At 41.0% G+C, this 25,459-nt stretch overlaps 2 protein-coding genes across 2 annotated transcripts; both read left to right on the forward strand.

Moving 5' to 3' along the window:
• Positions 1 to 3,526: 3,526 nt before the first annotated feature.
• Positions 3,527 to 8,115, forward strand: LOC103055970 (sulfotransferase 1C1-like). Its single transcript, XM_088142542.1, has 9 exons — positions 3,527 to 3,594; positions 4,060 to 4,187; positions 4,285 to 4,463; positions 5,196 to 5,324; positions 5,397 to 5,494; positions 5,868 to 5,994; positions 6,741 to 6,835; positions 7,367 to 7,547; positions 7,864 to 8,115. The coding sequence occupies exons 3-9, from the start codon at positions 4,292 to 4,294 to the stop codon at positions 7,974 to 7,976; spliced, it is 915 nt and encodes a 304-aa protein (XP_087998668.1). The 5' UTR covers positions 3,527 to 3,594; positions 4,060 to 4,187; positions 4,285 to 4,291; the 3' UTR covers positions 7,977 to 8,115.
• Positions 8,116 to 17,711: 9,596 nt separating this feature from the next.
• LOC103065633 (sulfotransferase 1C2-like) lies at positions 17,712 to 24,319 on the forward strand. The gene is made up of 7 exons (XM_088142777.1): positions 17,712 to 17,996; positions 18,123 to 18,251; positions 18,334 to 18,431; positions 19,645 to 19,771; positions 20,115 to 20,209; positions 22,349 to 22,529; positions 22,885 to 24,319. The coding sequence occupies exons 1-7, from the start codon at positions 17,843 to 17,845 to the stop codon at positions 22,995 to 22,997; spliced, it is 897 nt and encodes a 298-aa protein (XP_087998903.1). The 5' UTR covers positions 17,712 to 17,842; the 3' UTR covers positions 22,998 to 24,319.
• Positions 24,320 to 25,459: the final 1,140 nt, after the last annotated feature.

Here is a 25,459-nt window from a genome sequence, read left to right on the forward strand (position 1 = left end):
AAAGTCTCCTAACTTCATGCAATTTGTCAGTGTCTTTACTCCCGGCTCAGAAACGGACTTGGTAAGATAACTTTTTCTTCCAACACGTACATGGGCTGTGGATGAGATGAAGTCAACATTATGGGGAGTCAAGTATCTTTATTGCAGTCAAATGCCAGTACAAAGTAAAACTCAATAGTAAAAAACAGGCTACAGATAAAAAAGAACAAATCATAACATTAACTGGGCTTATCAGTCGGTTGGCTGTGCATTTTGCATATGACATAGCCAAACTTAGCTATATTTAGAGCTATGTTTTTCAAACTTGGCAGCTTTAAGATGTGTGGACTTCTACTCCCAGAATTCCCCAGCCAATTCAGGGAGTAGAAGTCCACACATTTTAAAGTTGCCAAGTTTGAAAAACACTGATTTAGAATAACAGAGTCATGGACATCTGAGAGTAAAAGTTGTAAGGAAAATCGATTGGAACAACCAGGAAATTTGCTTAAATGTGGGGTTGTCAATGCTGACAGTGTGCCAGCATGAAACAGTCAATGTAATAAAATGTATTTAATACTTTCAAAAGCCCCTTTGCTACCTGGGCAAAACCTTAGTCTAAATAACATCATGAGGACATGGTAGAAGAAAGAGTCTGCCAGACCATGATGAGGATGGGTTTTTTTCAAAAAAGTCAAGATGCCCAGCCACTTCCACAACATGCAGTTAAACCCCTATCCCTTTTTTATATGCGTCACAACATAATTACATCAATTACATCTCAATGCACATAAAAAGAGGCTTTGACTACATAGTTGTAGCCATCATCTTGACTTTTTTGACCTTCCCTGAGAACACCTCTGAGCTGTGGTTAGGGGAAAAGCACTTAGTTCTGCTGAGAATACAATAATAGAGGAAGCAGCTGCTGAAAGTAAGGACACAGGAAGGTGTGGGAAGGGCAAAAGAAGAAGCAGGGAAGAGAAGCAGCTGTTGCAGTTTTAACCAGGACAGAAGGAGCACACTAGCCATGGCTTCTTCTTTCCACCCATCATACGTGAGGATGTGTGATAGACAGTCTCTCCTCTTTATGATGGCTCACCTTCTAATTAGGACTGTGGATCCACAGACAATGATAACTAGGAAAAATACTAAGAGAACCACATAGCTGTAGCCACCACGAATGACACTCTATTCATGCTCATCTTTACCTTTTTAAGCCCGCAGAAGTTCCCTTGCGCTTGCAAAATGGTGCAAACATATTTGATTTGTTTCTTTGCTGGATATGGGGGAGCAGGGGGGAGAGAACTTAATTTCCCATGGAATTCTTCCCCAATTTCCACCCCAGCTTACATGGAGGAAGCTGAGCCAAGTGCAACATGTGCCCTCCTTGGGGCACACATAACTACCCACACCACCACAATTTGCGACAGTTGAAGCTTTTGGACATTCTTCAAGGACAGCCCCGTTACAGTAGTCCATTCTGGAGGTGACCAGCGTGTGAGTAACTGTGAGTAGAGCCTCGTGATCCAGGAAGGGGTACAACTGGTGGACAATGTGAAGCCATCATGCTTTTTCCTTTTGGAGTGAGCTATGTTATGCAAAGTGGAAAAAGGGAGTGTAAAATAATAAGCAAAAGGATTTAAAGGCATGACATCAGACAAATATCATTTGGATCTACTGTGTGCTTCTCCAGTCTCTTACCTTCACCGAAACACAGCAAGACAAAAGCCACTTTTGGGTTGATGGTAGAAAAGCAGAGCCTCACTGGTGCTAAGAGAACAAATGGAGAGGTTAATCCATTGTTCTGTATAGGTGGGGAGCTTGTGTTGAAGAGAACAAAACTAAGGCTAATAGGCTGGAATCACAACCACTGGAAGGACTTCTGCTTAGATATATTTCCTGCAGTAGTCTGCAATATCTGGTTTATGATGGACTCCAGAAAAGTAATAGTGATGTGAAGAATGATTCCTGATGTTTGAAACCCACTGGGATGGAATATCATGAAAAGATCTCAGAAAAGTGGCTGGATTTTTAAAGTGTTTTTTTTTCTCTTTCTCTCTCCTCCTTTTTCCTTTTGTAATGCTTTTCCTGCTAACAGGCATTATAAGCAACTAGAAAGAAAATTTAGTTAAATTTAAACAGTATTTATTTAAATTAAAAATGTATTGCCCTAGAATTTGGCCCACGGGTCCTTTTAAAAATTTGTCCGCATCTTGAGCATAACACCTGGTGTTAGCAGCTTGGACATAGCTGTCTCCAGTTTATTCCATCTGGCATTCTATGGAGAAAGAGTGGGAGATAAATATTCAAGAATAATTAAAAACTATTCCCCTCCTTTTTCCATCATCATATAGGCAATAAGAGGGACAGCAAGCAACCCATTAACAGAATTTCAGCAAAGGGAAATTTAATTGGCAATGATAAATGCCTTTGGGCAAGAACTCGTTTTTTAAAGAGATGTAAGCAATGCTTGGATTATCATTTGTTGTGGATCCATGGCTTATTTTATTAAATGCAGGGAAGGTTAATAATCTAGGCAGGCTTGACTGGGAAGGCTCTGCAAAGGAGGCAGAGATGCCTTCACAGCTCAGTGCGGAAGGTCAGGCCACTGCCTGCCAGTGACTGGCTACAGATGCCATCCAGATGTTCACTTTGAGACACGGTGAAGTGCGCCTTCCAGTCCCCAACAATACCTGCAAGGGGAGGGGAGAAACAAAACTCAGCCAACAAGTTTCCTTTGCTGCTTTTCTGCTCTTTCAAGCCAACAGAATTTAGTTGTCTTCTGCAGCAGCCAGCCTCTCCTCCCGTTTCCCACTCCCCTCACCTGCATTTCAACATTGCAAGGATCACCTGTCCAAAACTGACACCCTCCAGGTGTTTGGGACTAAAACCTCCCCAGGTCCTGCCAAGCGTGGCAAGGCTCTTCCTTTAGAATGAGCCAGATGTGATTGCTCTGCTCAGTCTCCTCATCTGCCCCCTTGTGAGATGCAACCGAGTTTCCATCCTCACCTTTTCTGAGGAAGGGTGACACCGTGTGGTCCATGAGACAGGGAGACACGTTAGTGTAATTAGCCATTGCGTTTCCTTTCATGGTCTCAAACTTGGTGTGCTCCAAAATCTGGTTCAGAACCGGTTCTTGAAGCTGCAAGCCCAGGAACTGGGCTATTTTTCTCATTTCCCGAATTGGATCCTAGGGAGAGGGATGAAATGGTTAACAGGGAGGGAAAATGTGATAAGGTTACTGACAGGAAATTTGTTGTGTTTGTTCCTTGTTTAAATTGTGCATCTCAGTCCAAAGCCTTTGTCAGCCTTTCTCAACCTTTTTGTCCCAGAGGAATTCTTGAAATCATGTTCAGTGTCAGAAAAAATGTCAGAATGTCAGAAAAAAGCTGAATATGGAAGGAAAGGCGACACATCAGCTGTTGTTATCGCCAGTTGTTAAAATGTTGTTGTTGTTTAATAAAATAGTTATTGAAAACAACAGTCCCTTATGCATTGACGTATGTGATAGTGAATAGATATACTTTTTCTTTTGGGTCATTCAGGAAAGCTTCCATATGCCTCTCATCCTGGGTGCAAACATTGTTCTGTGCAACTCTGGTAGCTAACATGGCTGAGGTGAATAGGATTCTTGACTACCCATTTAACTAGGATGTCTAGAGTGAACAGAATTTGGCATGGTGTAAGTACAAAATAAGGGTGTAAGTACAAAATAAGCTGTGCTAATCTAAAGATGAAAATACAGCACCAATTCTGCCTGAGTTTATCAAGGAAGAGCCCAGCTGAGAGCGGCACATCTGGAATCACTTCTCAGCTGATACAGCAACTGACATTAAATGGAGTCGGGGACTCAAAGGTTGAGGGGCTTTATCATTCATGAAGGGTTTCCAGACTCTGAAGAATGCAGGATAGAAATTGGGGTTCCCTGTTGACACCTTTCACCCCATTTCAATATCACATACAATTTTTCTGACACCAATTTAAGAATTCCATTCAGTTAACGTAGGTGAAGGTCCAGGCTCAAAGTCTAAACCTAGGATTAGTAAGCAAATGTTTTTCTCAGTTTCAGACTTATCTCCCCAGGTTCCTGGGGTCTGCAGAAAGAAGAAAGACAAACACTGAGACAGATGAAAAGAAGAAATATAAAGAAGAAATGCTAGTTGCCCAGAAGGACAGGGAAATTGGCAGACCAGCATATTCTTTTCACACTGGTAAGGTTAGAAAATTGAGTGAAGCAGGAGAAAGGCACTGATGATTGCGATAAAGTCGGGGGAGCACAATATATTGATATTATCTTTTTCTGCATAGCCAGACCATGGAGCTACCTTCTAACCTTGAAGATTTGGACCCCAAATTTGTCAAGCGCTGCTCATTGATAGAGATTGTGGGAGTTTCTTTGCCCACCACAACTGCAGAATACTGGGATCAAGTAAAAAACTTCCAGGCACGGCCAGATGATCTTCTCATCTGCTCTTACCCCAAAGCAGGTAAACATCAAGGAAATAAACAGGGGGACGCTGACATCAAAGTGGGAAGAGGGTATCCAAAAAAAAAAAAAAAGGTCCTGGAAATAGTCTACAGGCTGTGTTGCTTGTGTGTGTGTGTTTTTAATGATATTTAAGGATTTCATTAGTAAAAGTGCTCACAAAAATTGCAACTGGACTGTTCCTGCTCTTGGGCTTATAAAACAACTGATATTAGAGCAAAAGAAAAGGGTTGAGGAAGGAAGAGAGAAAAAATCATTTTGATGGTAGATGATTCAGTTGACCAGGCTGATGGAAATATAAGGATTCTAGTCAACTGTATTCTGCTTTTCCCTGGATCTATTATCTTCCTGGGCTGACGAGTTCTTTGCTGATGTATTTCTTTCCATTCATCTTTCTTTCTTTTTTTCTGTTATTGGATTTAACCTTAATCTACTTCTTCCTTCCTTAGGGTAAGATGATTTCTCAGAAGCCCTTTGTGCAGCAATTATGAACGTCTGGCTGGTGGAGGGAGGATGGAAAGGGGATCAGAGGAGCCAAGATGGCAGTCATGACTACATGATTGAAGCTGCACCCCTTTTAAAAAAGTGTGGGAGTGGGGCTTCAATTCATGGTCTTGACTGCCACCTTGACTTCATTGACCCTGCTATGGATGCCCCGGGAGAGTAGATCCTCAAGGTTTTTACACTTGCTATGCACTCTCCATGTTGTACTCCCTACTTTTCTTCTTGCCAGGGAGCACCTGGTTGCAGGAGACTGTGGACATGATCCAAAATGCAGGCAATCTGCAGAAATGTGCTCGAGCCCCCATCTATAAGCGGATGCCCTTTCTGGATATGTTTCCTCCAATCACCTTTCCTTCAGGTGAGCACTTGGGGTGAGAATGATGAAAATCTTTGTCAGAACCTGCCTGAATGTTGTTCCCCATTGTTTCAGACTTGGATTATGCAGAGGCAGTGCCTTCTCCGCGCTCACTCAAAAGTCACCTCCCAGTTCATCTCCTGCCTCCATCCTTTTGGGAACAAAAGTGCAAGGTCAGGACAATTGGGAGGAAGTATCTGGGAAAACAGGGCTTAATCCAAATCAAGATCCCATCTCAGCACCTCCTTCTATTTCCTGGCTTGATCATGGGTCAAGGAGAGGATGGTCCCCAGGAAGTGCAGAGTGAGAATGTAATTGGATGTGGGGTTCAGTTTTGGTATCTGTTATTTGATCAAGAGTTTATGGAACATTGGCTCCTCATTCAACTCTCAGAGTATTTATGTGGTTAGGAGTTCTTTAACAATGTTTGTAACTTGGCATGCTCTTTTTTCCCCTTTATGAACTAAGCACCGTAGAGAGAGCACATAGAGGGAATGGCTTAAAATTTGTTTGAGCATTCTCCCTTGTTTTGCCCTTTTTGTTCAGGTAATCTATATTGCCAGGAATATCAAAGACACTGTGGTTTCCTATTTCCACTTCCACCACATGAATAAAACATTGCCACAGTCAGGGAATTGGGAAGAATTTCTGGATAAGTTCCTTGCTGGGAAGGGTGAGTAAAAGTTGGAGAGATAAAATCAGTTTAAAGAACGATCTCCTCTGAACCATGCCACATCCTGTGACTGAAAACCATGTTGTAGAATGGTTTGCCAAAGTCTCCCAAATGTATGGCCATTAGTGGAATTATATTATTTTTCAGTGTAGGGTAGATAGCAGAGTTCAAGTTTGCAAAAAAAAAACTCTTATCAGACAAGACAGTGAAATATCCAGAAAAAAAAAGGGTGGAAATGTAGCGGATGTTTAGGCCATGACTGAAAAAGTTGACAGTGAAGGGAGATTCTTCAGACGTGCACATTTAGTACTCTGATATACAGAGATATATTAGCTTATAGCAGTTATTTCCCAATAACTTGCTGGGAAGAAGAAACAAGCAAATAATTGTCGGTCCTAACTTTGGAAACTACGAAAATTATATTTTACATTTGTTAAGATAAAAATGAACATAATTCCCCTCATTTGCAAAGTACACCGTTGCCATAGCTAGGTGGCAAATTAGCATTCGAAGGTGCGCAATGAGTTTATTGCAGACAAAAGGACTCCCTGAGCAGATATTTGTTTGCAATTTTTAGTCAGCGTGCTGATCCTCATGGTCTGTGGTGATGGTTCATTAGCCATAGGAAGGGATTATCTGTGAAGTGTTGCTGTGAATGGGATGACTCCTTTCCTATTTTCTTTCTTTCTCCTTGAGAAAAAGGGACAGAAGTAAAATTTCCAGTGTTTTCTGATGTCTGTTTCTAGTTATCTGTGGGTCATGGTTCGACCATGTTCGTGGCTGGTGGGAGGCCAAGGAGCGTCACCCGATACTCTATCTCTTTTATGAAGACATGAAAGAGGTGAGAATCTTTCCTTTCTGCCAAAAAAAAAAAAAAAAAAAATTGATGCTAAAATATTCCAGGGAGGGAATTCAGTGATATAGGTCAGTGTTGTCCAAACTTGGCCACTTTAAGATGAGTGGACATGCTGGCTGGGGAATTCTGGGAGTTGAAGTCCACTCATCTTAAGTGGCCAAGTTTGGACAACACTGATATAGGTGAATCTTTCTCAACTGGGGTTCCGCAAGAGATTATGATTGAAAAAAAATAAACCTTGTTTCTTGAACCTTGCAGGCTGTGCAATGCAACCACTCACAGGAGTGGGAATGTTTACATACCACAACTCAGCTACCAGCCTGCCACTTTGCTATTGTCGTATCTATGTGATAAATGGACTGTGAATTGTATAGTAAGGACAAGAAGGTTGAGAAAGGCTGACAAAGGCTTTGGACTGAGATGTGCAATTTAAACAAGGAACAAACACAACAAATTTCCTGTCAGTAACCTTATCACATTTTCCCTTCCTGTTAACCATTTCATCCCTCTTCCTAGGATCCAATTCGGGAAATGAGAAAAATAGCCCAGTTCCTGGGCTTGCAGCTTCAAGAACCGGTTCTGAACCAGATTTTGGAGCACACCAAGTTTGAGACCATGAAAGGAAACGCAATGGCTAATTACACTAACGTGTCTCCCTGTCTCATGGACCACACGGTGTCACCCTTCCTCAGAAAAGGTAAGGATGGAAACTCAGTTGCATCCCACAAGGGGGCAGATGAGGAGACTGAGCAGAGCAATCACATCTGGCTCATTCTAAAGGAAGAGCCTTGCCACGCTTGGCAGGACCTGGGGAGGTTTTAGTCCCAAACACCTGGAGGGTGTCAGTTTTGGACAGGTGATCCTTGCAATGTTGAAATGCAGGTGAGGGGAGTGGGAAACGGGAGGAGAGGCTGGCTGCTGCAGAAGACAACTAAATTCTGTTGGCTTGAAAGAGCAGAAAAGCAGCAAAGGAAACCTGTTGGCTGAGTTTTGTTTCTCCCCTCCCCTTGCAGGTATTGTTGGGGACTGGAAGGCGCACTTCACCGTGTCTCAAAGTGAACATCTGGATGGCATCTGTAGCCAGTCACTGGCAGGCAGTGGCCTGACCTTCCGCACTGAGCTGTGAAGGCATCTCTGCCTCCTTTGCAGAGCCTTCCCAGTCAAGCCTGCCTAGATTATTAACCTTCCCTGCATTTAATAAAATAAGCCATGGATCCACAACAAATGATAATCCAAGCATTGCTTACATCTCTTTAAAAAACGAGTTCTTGCCCAAAGGCATTTATCATTGCCAATTAAATTTCCCTTTGCTGAAATTCTGTTAATGGATTGCTTGCTGTCCCTCTTATTGCCTATATGATGATGGAAAAAGGAGGGCAATAGTTTTTAATTATTCTTGAATATTTATCTCCCATTCTTTCTCCATAGAATGCCAGATGGAATAAACTGGAGACAGCTATGTCCAAGCTGCTAACACCAGGTGTTATGCTCAAGATGCGGACAAATTTTTAAAAGGACCTGTGGGCCAAATTCTAGTAATATTTAAATACTTTGCAAAACCAGGAAGCCAAAACACATTCCAGAAAGAGGCAGTAGAACCTGCTTCTGTATTGTTGCCAGGAAAACTGCACAGGCATGTCCAGGATGTCACCAGGAATTGACCTTGATGTGAAGGATGTTTTGCACACACACGCATGGGGTACCCCCAGGGGGCAGGGTCCAAATGACAGCTATGACAGTGTGACTGTAGCCCCACCCCTTTTTAATTGCGGTGCATGAGCAGCATGTAAAAAAAGGCAAATTGTTGCAGCCACTATCCTGACACTCTCCCCCCCACAACACCCCTGCGTGCACATATTAATAGACTGTTGAATCACCTTGGATGATGGTGAATTGGATGAATCCCAGCAGGAGTGGAAAAGGGATATCCTATTTTCTCACTTCCCCCAGTTGGGAAGAAAATTGTTTTATTAAAACTGGGATTTCCTCATCGTGGTCAGTGAAACATGACCTTGAATATAAGTCATCATTTTTTTTCTGACAAGCATCTGCCCCTTGAAGCCCATCTAAAATGCAAGAGAGCAACAGACGCTTGAGTGAGAGGAAATACTATTTAAACATTGAATAGGAATGCAAAGGAACTGCTTTCTGGATGAGTCCCCACCACCACCCAGGGGTATCTGCTGGGAGGGGGTTAAAAACAAAAGCTGTGATGTACATAAAAGAAGGGCAGGGCTTTGATCCCAAGGTCTTGGCAGCCATTTTGATTTTCTTGACCCCTTCCCAGCAGACACACCCTGGGTCCACATTTTCCTCGTGAATGTATTCCATCATCATCGCCCTGCAACTGTCCATCTGAGGAACTTTCCTCCCTTCAGTCCAGCCCTAGGAAAAATGGAACAGAAGGTGTTTTGGGTCTTCCTACCAAAACCCCAGAAAAGCAGAACTTAACAAACCTGAGCTGATCCTGAAATACAAGGGACGGCTGTAGAATCACACAGGCTTTCACATGGGGAAGGTTTGAAGGAGAAACTCCCTGATAAAGCCAGTCAGGAATGTCTGAAGCATATGGTCAAAAAAGTCAAGACAGTAGCCACGATGATGAGATTGGTGCTCCATGTGTTTTAATGTGTGACCTCCCTGAAGCCAGTGAATCTCTAGATAGAATGTCTATCTTCTATCAACTTTACTGGGAAAAGAAAAGTCTAGGAAAAACATGGAAATGCACTACACACAAAGAATTCCAGATAAAATCAGTACGTTGGCTTAGCTCAACTAATTGCAGTATTTACTATGCCCTCGAATAAAATTCTTGGGGATCAGCATGTACTCATATGCAATATTGCAGATGGCCATCTTCCTTGGATGTTCCTGGATAGGCCCTCCTGGTCCCTGTCCCACCTCTCTTCTAAACACTTAACCTCGTTTTTATACTGACTTTGACTGAAAGTCAGTCTCTTTGGGGTAACTGACTGTTGCTTTGCCCCAAATTAGGGAAAATAAAAGTTGAACTTCATCTATGCAGGTTTTTCAGCACGGGATCAATTTACCAGAAACTTTAGATCAGTGTTTGTCAACCTTGGCAGCTCGAAGATGTGTGGACTTCAACTCCCAGAATTCCCCAGACAGCCATGCTATCTGGGGAATTCTGGGAGTTACAGTCCACACATCTTTGAGCTGCCAAGGTTGACAAACACTGCTTTAGATGATGAAACAACTAGATGACTCCTAGCTGACAACAGTGATTCAGAATTTCTTATCTCTCGGCTACCTGCTTTTAAGTTTCTGCAGCCCAGCTATGGTTGCCTGACTTGACAGTAAAAAGCAGAGTTTTGTACTACACCAAAAATAGGGATTTTTCACCAGAAGTATTTTTAAGTGAGGGAAGAAGGTTGTAACGTTCAAGAGTCTTCACTGTGGAAAACACAGTGTTCATGGAAATTGCAGCACTGCAGCCAGACCATTTTTTGAGGGTTTGGTTTTATTCATTTAATAAAACAGAACAGAAAGAAAGATAAATTATATATTAAAAATAACGAAAAAGAGAAACAATGAAATTATAAGGCAAATTGTATATATAAAATCTTACGCGTATATAGATATAGAGATATGAATTTTTCTATGTAACAGTTTCAATAAAACGTAGTCATACTTTATTGTAATTGTCCATGCATAATCAATGTCTATACGCAACTATGGGACGCAGTATCTATGGGAGACAAATGTTATCAGGTCTTCAATGTGGGTAACTGGGGCCATATATTTGTCTTTATAATACTGAAGAACCAATCTCTTAGCAACAGAATCCATTTCTGTGGTCCAGCTGTAGTTCAAAATATGTGTGCATCAGAAAATATTAAACATTGTTTCAAAATCAAATCACTATATGTAATTTGTATTCAACTTAGTTTATTTATTGTGGGAATCCACCAATTATGTTTTGTAAACTGTGGTTTGGTGCACTTTCTGATTTCAGTCATTCTGACTAATTCAACAAACCACATTTTATAAACCAGAATGGTATAATGCGTGAACCCAATCAGTTACCTGATAGGGGCTGGAAATATGCAGTTCTCTATCCTTTGTCAGTTAAGGTACTTTACTTTTTTTGTTCCTTGTTTTCCGATAAAATATCTTGTAAAGCCACTTTTAGGGTGGTTCCATCAATATGGGCTCTAAGAAGTTAATCCTGGTTGGGATAAAGTTACCTAGGTGTAGGGTTACAGATGGGGGAAAAAAATGAGGCCACAAGTGTTTTCAACTTAGCTATGGTTAACATTTCATGCTTTAAATTACACATAGACATGCTTTCTACTTTACACAGCGGAAGGATGGGTCTGCAATAAAATATCGCAGGGTATGGTTAAAAAAATCCACAGGGTATGGTTAAAAAAAAAATCAAGATGGCAGCCAGAAACAAGTTCTGCCTATTTTATGGTGTCCACTATCTTGACTTTTTTTACCATGCCTGGAGACACCCCTGATGACACTGTATTATCAACAAATCAAAAAGCCCCTATTTTAACCCTCCAGCTAGATTTGAAATGAAGGTACCTGGGAATCGTAGACAGAGGGTTCTTTCTTTTTTTTCTTCTCTCCAAACCTCTGTTCTTCCTGGAGCACTTCTGAAGGCCCCAGTAGCCTGTCTGGTCAAGACCTCATAATCACTTGCAACTGGAACAAGGAGGGCATGTTTTTCCATTTGGGCCAATTTCCGATTTTCGTTTTTCCACTTTTAAGTTCAACATTTCATACATTTCTAAGAAAAACTCCACAAAGATTTGTCAGTATTTTCCTAACATGCATTCTTCTTAATGTATGCATATTTGCAAAGAATTTTTCCTAAAATAATGCATACCTCTTTCCTCTAATATGCACATTTTAGTTGCTAGGAGTTGCTGGGAGTTAAGCAGCATATAAAGTTAATAAATTATTAGTATTATTAGTGTCATTATTTTAGACAGTTACATATTTTGTGCACAGAATACATTGAAAAATTCATACAGATGGAATGCCAAGGTCACCACTTGATTTGTGCAGGAAAACAAATTAGGTAGATACACCTTAACATTCAAATCCAACATTTTCTCCTGTATGTGTAATGCATAACAATACATTGTAATTTATTATTGTTAGGACCATAGATGGTCCCTCTCCATCCATGGGTTCCAGTTGGATTAGTAAATTATGAGAGACTTTTTCTGTTCTTAAGTTTTCACAAAGTAACTTAAGGTAAACACAGTTTAGAGCAGTGTTTCTCAACCTTGGCAACTTTAAGATGTGTGGACTTCACAGCTGGCTGGCCAGGGAATTCTGGGAGTTGAAGTCCACACATCTTAAAGTTGCCAAGGTTGAGAAACACTGGTTTAGAGGATCAGGGGAAATTGTAGGAAACTGCCACCCTTCCCATAGCATCTGCTATCTGAATGGAGAACTCATTCTGCTTAATAGTGGGCCAATATGGGTCTGGCTGAACCTTGGCTAACTCATTAGCAGCTTCTGGATGCAACTGAAATGACTCAAGGATATATTAACCCTTCTTAGCCAACCTTGGTTAATTTCAAAAATACTAACATGGTCAGTCCTTGGATCAAGTGGATGAGAATACCAGTAGTAAGCTAGACTGGGAAATCCCAAAAATATCTCAGAAGAATGCAGTTAATATTGTTGTAGAGGAAGGAAGGAAGGAAGAAAGGAAGGAAGGAAGGAAGGAAGATATATGAGTGTCTCATGAAATGACAGGAATCAACTTCAACCCTTCTGAGCTTTCCCAGCAAAGCTGCAAAGAATCTGGCAGTTTTCAATCCATTTCAGGTAACCACAGATTAGTATTATACCCCAACTATAGCCAATTCTAACTATGGTTTATGGAAACAAATCAGCTTCATAAAATATTTGATATTGGTTTATTTCAATAAACCATTGTTATGTTAACCACATTTTGTCTAGGTTTGGACCAAATGCTAAACTGGCTTAGAAATGGAATGAAAAGCTTCCACTCTCCTTAAAGTTATGCTGGAGGAGAAGATAGAAGGAATATCTGGCAACCCTGAGGTGTATTCACATGATAAACCATGGCTTGTTGTTATGTCCAAATGCAGACAGTAAGTCCATTTTATATTCACTCATTCAAAGCTTTTTTTCCCCCTAAAAAAAGAACAAGAAATCAATGAATATATGTATTCTAGTGATAAAAACCCTCCATGGTCCCTTAGATTTAAACCTTGAAGGATATCAAACAATTCTGTCTTGTTATTGTGCTATAACGTGGATTGAAGATTAATGCTTTAGCATGGGCTAGTGGGACACAGGAGTTCTCTTAAAAATAATTATGATTTAGGGACTTTAAGCAAGAGGAAACCTCACTGTTCTTTAATAGCATATGATAGACCATGTCACTACAGAAATCCATGCACATGTCCACTCAGAGTAAAGCCATGATGAAATCCACGTCATAACACTGGAAAGCAGCAGCATCGAATTCCTGGCTCTGGTTCTCAAAGATGTCAGTCACACCCTTTGCTCTCATATCAAGAGTTTCTAGCTGGTTGGATCAACATGAATTAATTTCAAGAAACCAAGTAAAGAGACTATAATTTAGCATAGTGTTTGTCAACCTTGGCAGCTTGAAGATGTGTGGACTTCAACTCCCAGAATTCCCCAGCCAGCCAAGCTAGAGACAGTATGAAACCATTAAGCACCCCAAGATGATAGAGGCTGGAAGTCTCCTCTCCCAATGGTAGCGTGAAGAACCTGGCATTCATGAGGAATTTTACATTTCACCTGCTGACGTTCTTATTTGCACTTACCTCAAGGGGAATAAATAGCAGTAGTATGGAAGAGGAAAAAGATTAACTAACAAGGCAGTGAGGAGACAGAAATGGGAGAAATTATATGGAATCTGAGGGCCACTGGTCTAATTAAGGAATGCACATATCTGTTTTCTTACTCCATTCTGCCATGGATTTCCTGGATATAAGAAACTATAGACAAGATCCAGTATGTAGAACTACAGATTTGTGCTCAAGTTCCAATCAGCTGACAAATTACCTTCCTGGAGCAGTCCATTCCAAAATAAATTTCTTCAGAGCAGGTGCAATTCCATAATTATCCAGAACACCAAGGTAATTTTTAGATCCCTTTGTTTGAGCAAGTAAAGAGAAGGATAAGTAGACATTCATGTTCTTCTATTAATATGTGTGTCAGATTAGCACTCAGAATGAGGAAACAGAAATTCAATATTCTTCTTTCCTTATTCTTCAAGCAAGCAGTGGAAGCAGAAAAACATATTTGCAAGTGTGCTTGCCTTGCTAATTTAAAGATAAAGTTTGCAGAACTTTAATAAGTTCATCATGTGCAATAACAAATAAGCACCACATGCAGATTTTATTTAGTTTCTTTGTTCTGGCACAACATTTCATGCACACACGCATGTGCACATATACACACTCACATACAATACCCACCCCACTTCCCCAGCATCTTCCTTTGGGTGCGTGCATGTGCGTGTGTCTTTGAGTCAGTGTTGACTCCTGGCTACTGCCTGGACTAGTCCCTGCAGTTTTCTTGGCAAGATTCTCAGAAGTGGTTTGCCCTTGCCTCCTTCCCAAGGATGAGAGAGAGTGACTAGCCCAAGGCGACCCAGCTGGCTTCATGCCGAAGGTGAAACTAGAACTCACACTCTCCTGGTTTCTAACTCTTAGATACAGATAGTTATTCCTATTGAACTTAAATTTAATATAGTGTTTGCATAACATAGTACAACGTACTAGCAAAACTATATGCTGTACACAATACATTAAATCAATACTGAAAATTATGGATGGTTGAAATGTGATTCTATTCAACATAATTTTCAAAGACCCTGCAAATAGTCTGCTGAATTTCTGGCTAATGTGTTCTGTCCCTCCCTCAAAAGGTCACTTATGCAAAGAGAATGAGGGTTAGCAGAAAGATAACAAGAGAAGAGGCAGAATTACAAGCAACACAAGCAAACATTCAAGAATCTAAATCTCAGATTTATTTGTGAAAAACAAAGCAAAAGACCCACCCCTTCTGAAGTCATTATAACAGAATTCCAGTGACTGCTATGTATCAAACGCAAGCCCTATTTGTAGTGAAATCCAGATTTAAAATTTTGCATCTTTTTCTCCTGTCTGCAAGATGCCATAGGCTTGAAGCCAGTCTTTTTTTGGCAGAAAGGACAGTTTCTACCTGTCCATTGTTTTGGTAATGGAGTAGTATGGTTTCAGGCTGTTTGCTTCTGAACTTGTGAGAACTTGTTCTCACACAGCACCACCATTTTTGTCATTAACTATACCTACTTTCAACATGAGGTCCGTGGCAGATTTCCTTAGGAAAAAGATCTACTTTATAACAACAAACTGTAAACAATAATTGTTAATATGTTGGACTGGAGCTGGGGCAGCCCACCTTCTCCTCACTCAGCCATTCAGTTCATTGGATACTCTGTCAGCCCAGCTACATCACACGGTTGTTGCCATTATAGGAATAAAATAAGATCTTCAAATAAATAAGGTGGACAGATATGCAACAGATAAATTAATGTCAACGTTAGGTTATTTTTAGGCCCTAGAGCCATTTCTGGCCTAAAAATCTGAACGTCTGAACGGCATGTCAGTGGCTATACTCCAAAAAGTAATGGAATGAGATCAGAAACAAAATTAAATTTCATTTTATATCCTGCAAGTTTCATTCAGATGGGGGATCAATGGCTATTAGCCCTGATGACAGTGTGACTGTCTCTGAAGAGCATCTGCTGGGAGAGTATCGGGCTTCCTTGTGCAGCTGGTTGGCCGCTATGAGGACCACTAGACTAGATGGGCCAGGGATCTGATCCAGGAGGGTACTGCTTATGTTCTTATGTTCAGATTAAATACAGTTTATGTGATTATGTCTTTCATAATGTTTTTGTCAAACGAAAAATTAATGTGGCAAGAACTTCTGGATGCCTTACTTTTGCTTTGTATAGTTAACAGATATGGTGTGGAAATCAGAGGTCTTTGTCAGCAACTTTTACACAAAATTGTTTTATATGTACAGTCTATCCATTCAGCTGAAAAGGAGGTAGAAGCTGGATGCTTTCGCATATGAGAAATATCTACCTGAAACCTACAAGTATTTCCAATTCTGCCTTAACAGATACAATCATGTGAAAAAGAAAGTACACCCTCTTTGAGTTCTATGGTTTTATGTATCAGGACATAATAAAAATCAGCTGGTCCTCAGCAGTTCTCAAAAGTAGGTAAATACCACCTCAGATGAACAACAACACATGACATATTACACCATGTTATCATTTATTTTACAAAAAGAAAGCCAAAATGGAGAAGCCATGCATGAAAAACTAAGTTCACCCTTACTGATTCCATAGGTATGAAGAGACTAAGTAGCAGCCAAGTGCTGGTAATCAAATGCCCTTGATCAATTGATCATCAGCAAGTGTGTCTACCTCTGTAAAAGCCAAAGTTTTAGGAGTTTTCTGGTCTTGAGCACTGAGGTGTGTGTTAACACAATGCCAAAGAGTAAAGACATCAGCAATAATCTCAGAGAAGCCATTGTTGCTGCCCATCAATCTGGGAAGGGTTATAAGGCCATTTCCAAACAATTTAAAGTCCCTCATTCTACAGTGAGGAAGATTATTCACAAATGGAAAACATTCAAGACAGTTGCCAATCTTCCCAGGAGTGGACATCCCAGCAGATTCACCCCAAGGTCAGGCCATACAATGCTCAGAGAAATTGCAAAAAATCCAAGAGTTACATCTCAGACTCTACGGGCCTCAGCATGTGAAATGTTCACGTTCATGACAGTACAATTAGAAAAAGACTGAACAAGTATGGTTTGTTTGGAAGGGTTGCCAGGAGAAAGCCTCTTCTCTCTAAAAAGAACATGGCAGCATGGCTTAGCTTTGCAAAGTTGCATCTGAACAAATTATAAGACTTCTGGAACACTGTCCTTTGGATAGATGAGACCAAAGTGGAAATGTTTGGCCATAATGCACAGCACCATGTTTGGTGAAAACCAAACACAGCATATCAGCATGAACATCTCATACCAATCGTCAAGCTTAGTGGTGGAGGAGTGATGATGTGGGCTTGTTTTGCAGCCACAGGACCTGGGCACTTTGCCGTCATTGAGTCAATCATGAACTCCTCTGTATACCAAAGTATTCTAGAGTCAAATGTGAGGCCATCTGTCCAACAGCTAAAGCTTAGCCGACACTGGGTCATGCAACAGGACAATGGTTCCAGGCACACCAGCAAATCTACAACAGAATGGCTGAAAAAGAAAAGAGTCAAGGTCTTGCAATGGCCCAGTCAAAGTCCAGACCTCAACCTGATTGAAATGCTGTGGCCAGACCTCAAGAGAGCTGTGCATAAACAAATGCCCGCAAACCTCAATGAACTGAAGCAATGTTGTAAAGAAGAGTGGGCCAAAATTCCTCCACAACGATGTGAGAGACTGATAAAGTCTTACAGGAAACAATTACTTCAAGTTATTGCTGCTAAAGGTGGTTCTACAAGCTACTGAATCATAAGGTATACTTAGTTTTTCACACATGGCTTCTCCATTTTGACTTTCTTTTTGTAAAATAAATGATAACATGGTGTAATATGTCATGTGTTGTTGTTCATCTGAGGTTGTATTTACCTACTTTTGAGAACTGCTGAGGACCAGCTGATTTTTATTATGTCCTGATACATAAAACCATAGAACTCAAAGAGGGTGTACTTTCTTTTTCACACGACTGTACATTCTACCCAGATTCTGGTTTAGGCAGTTTGTTAAGAGGGAGGAGCAGAAGGAAAGCTCAAAGTCCTGAAAGAGGAGTGAAAAAGCAATTGGATCCGACATTGTACATTCTGCCATCTGTGGCTGAGAGAACAGAGCCCTGGCAGAGGTGACCAAGAAGCACCATACAGTAATATCTCTTTTGCTGTGTTGTAGAGGATCGGCCTCAAATCAGGAATGGAAAGCTTGGATGCCAAGTCTATCAAGCGCCCCAAATTGGTGGAATTTAAGGGAATCCCAATGCTCAGCGAAATGGTAGAGAATTGGAATCTAATAAGTGGCTTTCAAGCTCGGCCTGATGACCTTCTTCTCTGCACTTATCCCAAAGCAGGTAAAGAGGGGTCAAGGAGAATTGTTGGCAGAGCTATGGGGAGAGGGAGAACAGTGAAATGTGGATAGCCAGGAGAACTGGCTGAATTCTGTATTCCCTGTACTTTTTCTCATTCTTTTCTGGTAGGGACCACTTGGTTACAGGAAATCGTGGACATGGTCCAGCATAGAGGAGATGCACAGAAATGTGCCCGGGCACCCATTTATCAGCGGAGCCCCTACATAGAAATTTTCCCTCCAAAACCCATCCCTTCAGGTGAGTCACACAGGCACAGAGGTAGAAGGGTAAAATTAAATACTTTGCAGTGTGAAGCTGAATGTCTCCCCTGATATTGCAGGCTTGGAATTGGCAGAGGCAATGCCTTCCCCACGCACCCTCAAATCTCATCTCCTAGTTCATCTCTTGCCAACTTCCTTCTTGGAACAAAATTGCAAGGTTAGAACTATTGGGGGTGGTATTCAAAGATCTGAAGCTCTTGACTCAGCGTATCAATCTTCACTAATGTAGAGAGTTTCATTCCGGAACTCTTTACTAACATACAGCCACAGGTACTCTATTGCAGGGTTCCTCAACTTTTGAGCTGGCTGGGGAATTCTGGGAGTTGAAGTCCACTCATCTTAAAGTGGCAAAGTTGAGAAACACTGAGAGAGATCTATATTGGCATCTATTGATTGCTTCAGGCTTACAAGCTGATTCATGGGCAGACTGTTCCCCTAACTGGACCCATTCCAGGCCTTGCTGGCTGGGGAATTCTGGGAGTTGAGTCCACCCATCTTAAAGTTGCCAGGGTTGAGGAACCCTGCTCTACTGGTCCTTGCTTCAGAATCCCCTTTGCTTTCCAATCAATCTAGCATTTGTTTCGGGGTGAACTAGATCTGTGTTTTCCAATCTGATACTTATGGGGCTACAGCATTCATCATCCCTATGGAATCAAGAATTAACTATGTTTGTATAGGCCAAGATTTCTAAATGTTCTGCTTCTGTCATAAACATTTCACTTGGAGAAGATAATGCCTCTGAGCCTAAGCAGACTCAGCACTTAATATGATGCTTGCTTGATCTTGGAATCAATTTACATTGTCAGGGTTCTGTTCTAGAACACATGACATGAATAAGTGCTTTTTTCCTTTTTTCAGTGATCATCATAATACTTGCATTTCATAACAAGCATCAGAAATCTGGGAACTCGCACTGCCCTCTCCACCCAAGGTTGCTGCAACCCTACATTATTTACTTGGAAATAAATATCATTAAATTCAGTATGACTAATTCCTAAGTAGACGTGCAATTATTTGGTATAAGAGAATTAAATATAGCAAAGAAAAGCTGCAGAGCAGCAGTAAAGAATGGAAAGTCTGAAACTTCTACACTAAATTTTCTTTTCCGTTTGATCAGATTTAGGTCAGGTTGCAACACCTACGCAATTTTGGCTGATCTTGAAAAATTAAGCAGAGTTGGACTTGATTACTACTTGGGTGGGAGTCCACCAGAAAATCCAAGGCTGTTCATTTAATTAAATTAAGGGCTTTCCAGAAGAAAGCAGTAACAAATTGTTTCTGTATTATTCCCAAGGAAATAGCATGGACATGTCAAGTAGTCCCCATAAATTGAGCTCCCCTCATAAGAACTGTTACTTTTATTTTCACAGATCATTTATGTGGCCAGAAATGCCAAGGACAATGCTGTTTCCTACTTCCATTTCCAGCGCATGAATAAAATTATTCCAGATCCAGGAACATGGGAAGACTTTCTGGAGAATTTCATTGCTGGGAAAGGTAAGTAGAAGCTAGATGGGATAAAGAACAAAACATCTTATCTGCATATCTGCATGTTTTAGGAAGAAGGTTTATGTATTTATTTTTCAAATTTATATATGCTGCCCATCTTACTATACAACCTTTTCACTGAGTTTCGTAGTACAAGAGACAAGTGGATATTTCTGGTTAACAACATACGTGGTTAGGAGTGAACAGAATCTTGTGAAACGAAGATTAAAAATGTGTACCTGGAAAATCCTGTGCTATTTTTTTTCTAGATTTACAATTTAGGGAAGTGGCTAAAGCAGATTTGGATACTATATATCACTCTCTAATTTCTAATTTGAGTATCTCTTTGCAGTTACTTATGGCTCATGGTTTGACCATGTTCGTGGTTGGTGGGAGGCTAAAGACCATCATTCAATTTTGTATCTCTTTTATGAAGATATAAAAGAGGTAAGCATCTCTCATGCATTTACATGGACAGACGTACTCAGGTTATATTTTCCACTAAAGAGAACCTTACGTCTTCTTACTACTAATGTTCACCAAATAAGGTTCACATTTTTTCTACTACTATTTCTAGTAGTAACATTTAGCCTTCCTTATCTCTAGAAATGAACTGGACTACAATGGCTGTCATCTACATCAGCAGGGATTTTGGTTATATTTCCTGGAATGATGGATCTTGTAACATAGCTTTAGGGACAGCTGCTCTGAACAAGATATCAGTGCTATGAATTTCTGACAGCTAATGCTCCAATAGGCCAAAAAAATAAATTAAGTGTATTTCCTTTTATAACAGCCTTCATGTCATAACCAGCCAGAAAGAACCATCCTTATTGTTAGGGGACATACGGTTACATACCACCATCCTCACCAACCTAATTATTTTTACATATATGTTTTATTAAAGACTTTAATTACAGTAATAAAAACTAATACAAACTAAACTCAGAGAGAGAAAGGAAAGTAAAGAGAGAGAGTAAAAAGTGAAAAGAAAGAAAGAGAAAAAAGAGGAAAAGAAACAGGTAAGAGAAAAGAAATATATAAAGAAGTGACTTCCAATCTTCATCAAAACAGATATAAACAGGTTTGGTAGCTCTTCACCCCCTATAAGGTTACAAACAGATATCTCTTCTTCCTATAACTCATCCCTTATCTATAAGCAAATGCATAAAACATCAACTTTTCATTCCTGGTGTCAGCAAAAAGTCCATAAAGGGTTGCCAGAACTTTGCAAATAAATGTCTTATTTAAACCTTGATCAAATAAACCAACTTTATATTCCTTCCTTTTACTTCTTAAAACCTTAATCTTTAATTCATTAAAATATTGTTGTAGGATATGATCTCTCTTCAATTCTTCTTTGTCCCATCACATAGGCTTCTTCGAGGCTCTAACAAGCCTCTTTTGTAAATCCAATAAAAAGACGTTATCCAAGTCATTCCTTGGTTTATCGTTTGCATTTCCCCTTTAATTTTTAAAACTTAACCCAGCTTCTTTCGTATAGTATATCCAGTAAAAAGTTCTTATCTGGGTCATTCTCTTGGCCTGTCACTTGTATTTCCACTTTGAATACCTTCTCTATCTTGTAATCCACACTTTTTTTTTAATCCAATATTTCTGATTCCACTATTTCTGCATCAAGCAAGATTTGTTCCACATCTGTCATTCCTTCATTAACATCCTTTAAATATAGTCTATCCATAGAAGCAGATATTCTGGCCCCATTCTTCAAAGATCTCCTTTAATATTTCAAATATTATACTGTTTTATATAGTGTTATATATACTGTATATATATAGTTCAGAAACCCTGGTCTATCACAAGTGATAGAAAATCTGAATGCCTTATTACTTGGTCAATGTGAAGATGATATATATCAGTTACTCTGGGGAAAGCTAAATGAGCAGAGTTATTTAACTCAAAGCTCCTAATTAGTTAACAGAACACAGTTTTTAAAAATAGGATGTGAAGAGCACACAGAAACATGTTCTCCTCAATGAGACTACTGTATTTTTCCGACTATAAGGCGATATTTTTTCTAAAATCCTTACCCTAAAAATTGAAGGGCGTCTTATTCAAGGAAGTCAGCCGAGAATCGCACGGTTGCAAAACTGCCCATACTTTGTTTCTGCAGAGAGGCTTCCTCCTATTGCTAGCCTCCAATCACGAGTGAAATAGCTTGTCTCCCAAACAGACTTCCTCCAATCACGAGCCTGATGTAACTGATGTCAGCTGATGCTGAACAAACCAATTGGAGGAAGGCTGTTTGCAGAGACAAGCAGTTTCACTCGTGCTTGAATGTAATCAGTTATGCAAAAGAGCCTGGAAATAGAGCTGCAGAGAGACGGTTTGGACCTCCTCCCACCGAGTGTATCAGGTAAATGTTAACTAATTACTAAATAAAAATGTGTTCTGCACTACCTTTAAAATATTGATTTCTTAATTTTGGGTTGGAAAAGTGGGGGTCGTCTTGTACATGGGGGCGTCTTATTGTCGGAAAAATATGGTATATATCTCCGGATGAAACGGGATTCTCACAACTTAATTCACTACACTTCTCGTTGTAATCCTTCTTTCTCTCCATAGAACCCAGCTCGAGAAATCCAGAAAATAGCTCAATTCCTATGTATGGAGCTTTCAGAATCAGTCCTGGATCAGATTGTACAGCACACCACGTTTGAGAGCATGAAAGACAACCCCATGGCTAATTACAGCACCATGCCTTCATCTATCATGGACCAAACTGTGTCACCCTTTATGAGAAAAGGTGGGCAGACTGACATGTCCTAGCTACATCTGAAGGGAAGGGGGCCATGTGGGATTATGTCCAGCAGTGGGAAAAGAAAAGAGGAACTATTATATGGCTGCCCAGAATATTTTTCAAAGTAACTGGCAAAAGCAGAAGGACTTCTTAGCAGCCAAACTAATGTGAGAAAGAGTTGGGGCAGAACAGTGTTTCTCAACCTTGGCCATGTTAAGATGTGCGGGCTTCAACTCCCAGAAGTCCACACATCTTAACATGGCCAAGGTTGAGAAACACCGGGTTAGAAGAAAGGAGGATGGAAATCCAGACTGTTGAGTTTTTTTCCTGTCTTTCTCTAAATTGTTTTACCCATTTCTAGGCACCGTAGGGGACTGGAAGGAACACTTCACAGTGGCTCAAAGCCAACAGCTCGATGAAATCTGCACCCAACGACTAGGGAACAGCGGCTTGAAGTTCCGCACACAGCTTTAAACACACTTCTCTGTGCCTTCAAGCAAGGCTTTTTCACCGGCTGATTTCCACTTGAGTAAAAGAAATAACCACAGACTTGCAAGTAATGGCAGAAAGCCCTTTTGTGATGGGCGGGCTTTTTAAAAAGAACTTGACTTGCCATTTTATAAGCCTTTCCTTTTGAAAAGGAATTGCCCTGGGATGGATTGAAAGGGTTAGCCCCATAATCACTCTCTCACTCTCTGAAGATGAGATAAAGAATGAGTTCATATTTTATTGGCATAACCTTTGCTCCTTGTCCCTTTCCCAAACACCTCAGAGAGGCATATGTAATTCACATTTTATCTTCACATGAAATCAGCTTGTGAATTGTGCAAGGAAAAGAGAGTTAGAGAGTAAAAAGGGCCAGAGGGCTAAATTATAGCCAAATGTAGCAGATCCTTCCCTCCTTGCCCTAATCAGATCTCTATTGGGAGAAAGGCTTGCAGCAAATGGCCAATTTCTTCACATCTTGCTGAACTGAACTCCAATTATTCCTCACTATGGGCCCTGTTAACTATACAGGGAGTCCTCATTTAACGACCACTCATTCAGCGACCTTTCAAAGTTACGATGGCACTGAATGAGTGGTATTTATGACCGGTCCTCGAAGTTCTAGCAGTTGCAGTGCCCCTGCGGTCACATGATCATGATTTGAGCACTTGGCAACCAGCTCATACTTACGACAGCTGCAGCATCGCATGGTCACATGATCATCATTTGTGACCTTCCCTGCCGGCTTCCCACAGGCAAAGTCAATGGGGAAGCCTGCAGGGAAAGTCACAAGTCACACCGGTAAGTCGCTCACACTCTCCCCCACCTGGCAGCAGCCAGCCCCAGCCCCACTATGCTTGCACCACACCTCATAGACCACCCACACACCCTCCCCTGCCTGACAGCAGCCACCCCTGGCTCCACTATGCCCGCACCACGCCTTACTTGCCTGCTGGCCTGCTTGTGAGGCAGCTGGGACTCACTTTACGACGCTTAATGACGGCAATAGGGAGTGCCAGGATTGCCTCTGCTAAGCGATGTGGTCACATGATGTTGCACTTTATGACTTCATCACTTAGCGACAGAGTGTCTGCAGAGAGCTAAGTCTTCACGTAATGTGTCCAAAGTAGGATCATTTCAGCCTGGTTATTTGCGCCAGATCTCTGGGTTGATTTTTTCAATGAACCATTTGTTTGTTTTCTTGGGTGCCTTTCCATTCACCATAAGCCACTTTGAGAATTATATGGACAGAAAGCTTGGCTATACATTTAATAAAAGAAATGAATCAAAAACAAATTTTGCTTTGTTCCTGGTCCTGTTACACGCACTCCAAGGTCTGGCTTATGGTCACTCACTCACACCCTCACAGCCTGTTGAGACACGCGGATCTTGTAAGCCCCTCTTGCTTTCTACCTGGGTTTTCCTGATAGTGCAGCTGGAGCAGACAGACACACAGCCCTGGTCAATAGCTGGGAAATAATTAGGGACACACACAAATCGCTTTCATCCGAACACTGAGGCACATCGGGTTCCTTGGAATATGGAGAGACCCAATGAATTTAAAGCCACAGCAAAACTTTACTGGTTACAGTGTACATGCTCTTTCTCACACACACACACTAACCCACACTTATCTGCACGCTTCTCAACTAGGCTGCCAGGCACTAGCTAGAGGGATGGAAGCCGCCAAGTCTGGACCTAAAGATGACTCAAGGAGTGGGAGGGCTTCAGGAACCCCTTTTATCCCCAAAAGTCCTTGCTTTGTTGATTCACAAGACTGGCAGCTGCTCTTGCCTTATTATTTTACAAGTCTGGTAGCTGTTGATGGGATTGTGGTGGGGGTGTTCCATGTGCTCAGGCCCAACTTCCTTTGTCCGGCTCAGGTGACATTTTTTCCTTTGTTTCCTTAACAACCTGTTTCCTTCTTATCTGCCTCCCTGAAAGGATCTTTTAAACAAGATTCCTGTTTTTTTGTCCTCTCTGCTTATGTGCCTGCTTCATGGTCAGTTATGGCAGCTTCAGCCTAGTTCCACAGCCCCACCCCATTTTGGAAAGCAGACTCCTTGGTCTTCCACTCACAGGGAAAATGTTTTTCCTCCCCAAAAGTTCTGCACTCTTGCTTTACAGCAATCTGCATCTCCTGTCCCACACATGAACAAATCTATTCACCAACCCCCAAAAGCAATTCTCAGGACATGTGCAGTTCCACTTTTTAAACACATTCATACCTTACAACCATCATAACTAGGGAGTCTGCTCCTGGTCCTGCTGCTGTGACCACTTTCCTGGGAATAAACACTTTTCTTTTCTTTCTTTTTTACTAGCCTGGACTAATCATTTCTGCTGGAGCTACCAGATCTGGGCTGCAAAAATCCAGATAGCTGCTAGGTGGCACGAAAGAGTTAGCATTTTCTATATTGCTCTGCTGCCATCTAGTGGCCATCTGTAGC

This window comes from Python bivittatus, unplaced genomic scaffold (genome assembly GCF_059951505.1).
Source record: "Python bivittatus isolate LINGU-HERP-01145 unplaced genomic scaffold, Pbiv_v1 ctg000440_np1212, whole genome shotgun sequence".
Taxonomy (NCBI): Eukaryota; Metazoa; Chordata; class Lepidosauria; order Squamata; family Pythonidae; genus Python; species Python bivittatus.

Bases quoted from the DNA above. Each gene is read 5' to 3' on its own strand.
- LOC103065633 (XM_088142777.1), top strand. From the start codon at position 17,843: ATGGAAAGCTTGGATGCCAAGTCTATCAAGCGCCCCAAATTGGTGGAA. The intron at 17,997-18,122 runs GTAAAGAGGGGT...CTTTTCTGGTAG, and splicing joins CTGCACTTATCCCAAAGCAG to GGACCACTTGGTTACAGGAA. The intron at 22,530-22,884 runs GTGGGCAGACTG...ACCCATTTCTAG, and splicing joins GTCACCCTTTATGAGAAAAG to GCACCGTAGGGGACTGGAAG.
- LOC103055970 (XM_088142542.1), top strand. From the start codon at position 4,292: ATGGAGCTACCTTCTAACCTTGAAGATTTGGACCCCAAATTTGTCAAG. The intron at 4,464-5,195 runs GTAAACATCAAG...TCTTCTTGCCAG, and splicing joins CTGCTCTTACCCCAAAGCAG to GGAGCACCTGGTTGCAGGAG. The intron at 5,995-6,740 runs GTGAGTAAAAGT...GTCTGTTTCTAG, and splicing joins TAAGTTCCTTGCTGGGAAGG to TTATCTGTGGGTCATGGTTC.